This window comes from Penaeus japonicus, unplaced genomic scaffold (assembly GCF_977035675.1).
Source record: "Penaeus japonicus unplaced genomic scaffold, GWHDUDI00000001_assembly GWHDUDI00000018, whole genome shotgun sequence".
NCBI classification, from domain to species: domain Eukaryota; kingdom Metazoa; phylum Arthropoda; class Malacostraca; order Decapoda; family Penaeidae; genus Penaeus; species Penaeus japonicus.
The window spans coordinates 38,047,700-38,050,199 of record NW_028234420.1 but is presented as its reverse complement, the minus strand read 5'-3'; the positions used below and the strand labels follow the sequence as shown (position 1 = coordinate 38,050,199).

Here is a 2,500-nt window from a genome sequence, read left to right as displayed (position 1 = left end):
TTCACTCTTTGATTTGTCCTTTGATTTGTTATCATATATTGAAAGATAGCATTAGTATTAGATGCAATAATGATGAGTTTACATATATCACAAAATATAATATTTATATCCTTTTTGACCATTATAGAGTATACTGCACTGGCTGTGTAGAACTTCTGGTTGCTCCAGACGCAGTGGCTCGGATCTTGAAGACTGATCCGTGGCACTGCTTCCTATGTGATCCTTATGATGCCAGTACACACGGCCTCATTAAACCCAGGCCTGGTTGGGAAAACAAGGCAAGATATGTAGTGATTACAGTAATCATTATTTTCTGTTAGAATGTGGGTTAGACCTTGATTTTTAAGTGGTGAACTTCTGTTATTCACTTGAAAACCCTTATTCTTGTGATATTATAGTAACTGTTTGAATATATAACTGCCAGGAAATGGACACAAACTGTCAGACACGTCAAGTATTAGAAGAGGAGGATACTCCAGACGTATCTTTTCCGAAGAGACCTATAAGGGTCCTTTCTCTCTTTGATGGCATTGGAACAGGTAAGCTAAGGTGTGTGTGTGTGTGTGTGTGTGTGTGTGTGTGTGTGTGTGTGTGTGTGTGTGTGTGTGTGTGTGTGTGTGTGTGTGTGTGTGTGAGTGAGTGTAGTGTGTGTGTGTGTGTGTGTGTGTGTGTGTGTGTGTGTGTGTGTGTGTGTGTGTGTGTGTGTGTGTGTGTGTGTGTGTGTGTGTGTGTGTGTGTGTGTGTGTGTGTGTGTGTGTGTGTGTGTGTGTGTGTACGTGTGTGTACGTGTGTGTGTGCGTGTGCGTGTGCGTGTGCGTGTGCGTGTGTACGTGCGTGTGTACATGTGTGTGTGTGTACATGTGTGTGTGTGTGTGTGTGTGTGTGTGTGTGTGTGTGTGTGTGTGTGTGTGTGTGTGTGTGTGTGTGTGTGTGTGTGTGTGTGTGTGTGTGTGTGTGTGTGTGTGTGTGTGTGTGTGTGTGTGTGTGTGAGTGGGTGGTAGGGTGGGTGGGTGGAATAGCTAGTATTAGTTACCTTTTGTAATATTCACATTTTAATCTTATATATGATAGTTAATTGTTATTTGATTTGAAATTATGGTAAACATTTTAAAGATTTTGGTTACAAACAATACAGATTATACAAATTATTCCATGATCAATTTCTATGGTTAAAAAAATACTTAAGTCAACGCTATCAATATCTATATTAGTCATCCCTTCAACTAAATTTTTTTTTATAGGAAATGCGTTTGATCGTATTAGCATTATTAGCTCTTATAAACTAAAATATATGAAACAAAGAGTTTAGTCACCTGCGAAGTATATACTGCATATACATGATAACTAATGTAAACATAATGACGCCACGGTAATAAACATATTGATCATGAATGAGGGTTAATTCGTAGCTTGAAATGTGTTTTAGTGTTTATTAATTAACTTTCATATACATATCTATATTTATCTAACAAAAAAGCCATGAAAGGGTAAGTGACAAAATCAAAGTTACATATTTTTATACGCGCTGCTTCAAGTCATCAGTCTTTTTCAGTTTGTCTGGTCTTAGAAAACGGTGTAACTCGTGCCTTAAACTAATGAGTAAGGAAAATAACGAGCGTTGGTGACGCTTCGCTCTACTAACGTTGTTTAGTAGAAATCTTTTTAAGGGTACAGGTCGTCCCAGGCTCACTTACCTACTTTGTAAGAGGGCTAGGAGTCAGCGATCTGCCCTCCCTACTCTAATGAATGTTTTCCTTACTCAAATAGGTTTTCCATCGCGCGTAGCGGCCTGGGAATTATATATTACATAACTGCCGATATCATGAAGATATAATCCATTAAATGGGATAGTCATTAAGAGTTGATTCCCTTGCAACAGGATTGCATGTCTTGGACAAACTAGGCATTGAAGTTGAGGTGTATTATGCGTCAGAAATTGACGAGGCCGCTCAAAATGTAACGGAAACCAATTTTGGCTCTCGCATTACCTGGGTTGGGGATGTTACCACTTTCACTGATAAGCAGGTAAGAACAGATGCTTTTTGATATATACAGTGTTGTGGAAGGGACCTAATATTTCCATTTACAGCATATGTTTGAAAATTTATATCTTTCCTATACAAATACATGCACGCACGCAAGCACACACACACAAGAATTTCGTACTCTTGTCTTGTTTTTTTTTAGGGTAGAAAAAGATTTTTTTTGTATTCTCTTCAGATTACCGAGCTTTGCCCTATTGACTTACTAATTGGGGGATCACCTTGCAATGACCTCAGTTATGTAAATCCCAATAGGAAAGGTCTTTTTGGTAAGTTTTCTAACTTTTATTTATTATTATTATATTTTTAACAGAGGTATCATATAAATTTTATGAAATCGTCAAATTACTACGTGGCTCTTCGCATTTAATACAAGTGGATTTGATACAGAAAGTTGAATGGGCATAAAATCAAAGTATATGCAATACACACACACTCACACTCACTCACACACACTT

At 37.8% G+C, this 2,500-nt stretch overlaps 1 protein-coding gene and 1 non-coding gene across 2 annotated transcripts in view; both read left to right on the top strand.

The window, feature by feature from the left end:
* The window catches only part of LOC122253459 (DNA (cytosine-5)-methyltransferase 3A), a 12,883-nt gene that overhangs the window by 6,422 nt on the left and 3,961 nt on the right, over positions 1-2,500 (top strand). Inside the window, exons 10-13 of the mRNA XM_086546422.1 lie at positions 46-278; positions 425-539; positions 1,880-2,025; positions 2,221-2,311. Of these exons, the coding sequence (XP_086402548.1) occupies positions 46-278; positions 425-539; positions 1,880-2,025; positions 2,221-2,311 (585 nt within the window). The remainder of the gene's footprint in view (positions 1-45; positions 279-424; positions 540-1,879; positions 2,026-2,220; positions 2,312-2,500) is intronic.
* Positions 1,583-1,732, top strand: LOC122253461 (U12 minor spliceosomal RNA). Its single transcript, XR_006223240.1, has one exon. It is a non-coding gene; the product is annotated as a U12 minor spliceosomal RNA (small nuclear RNA).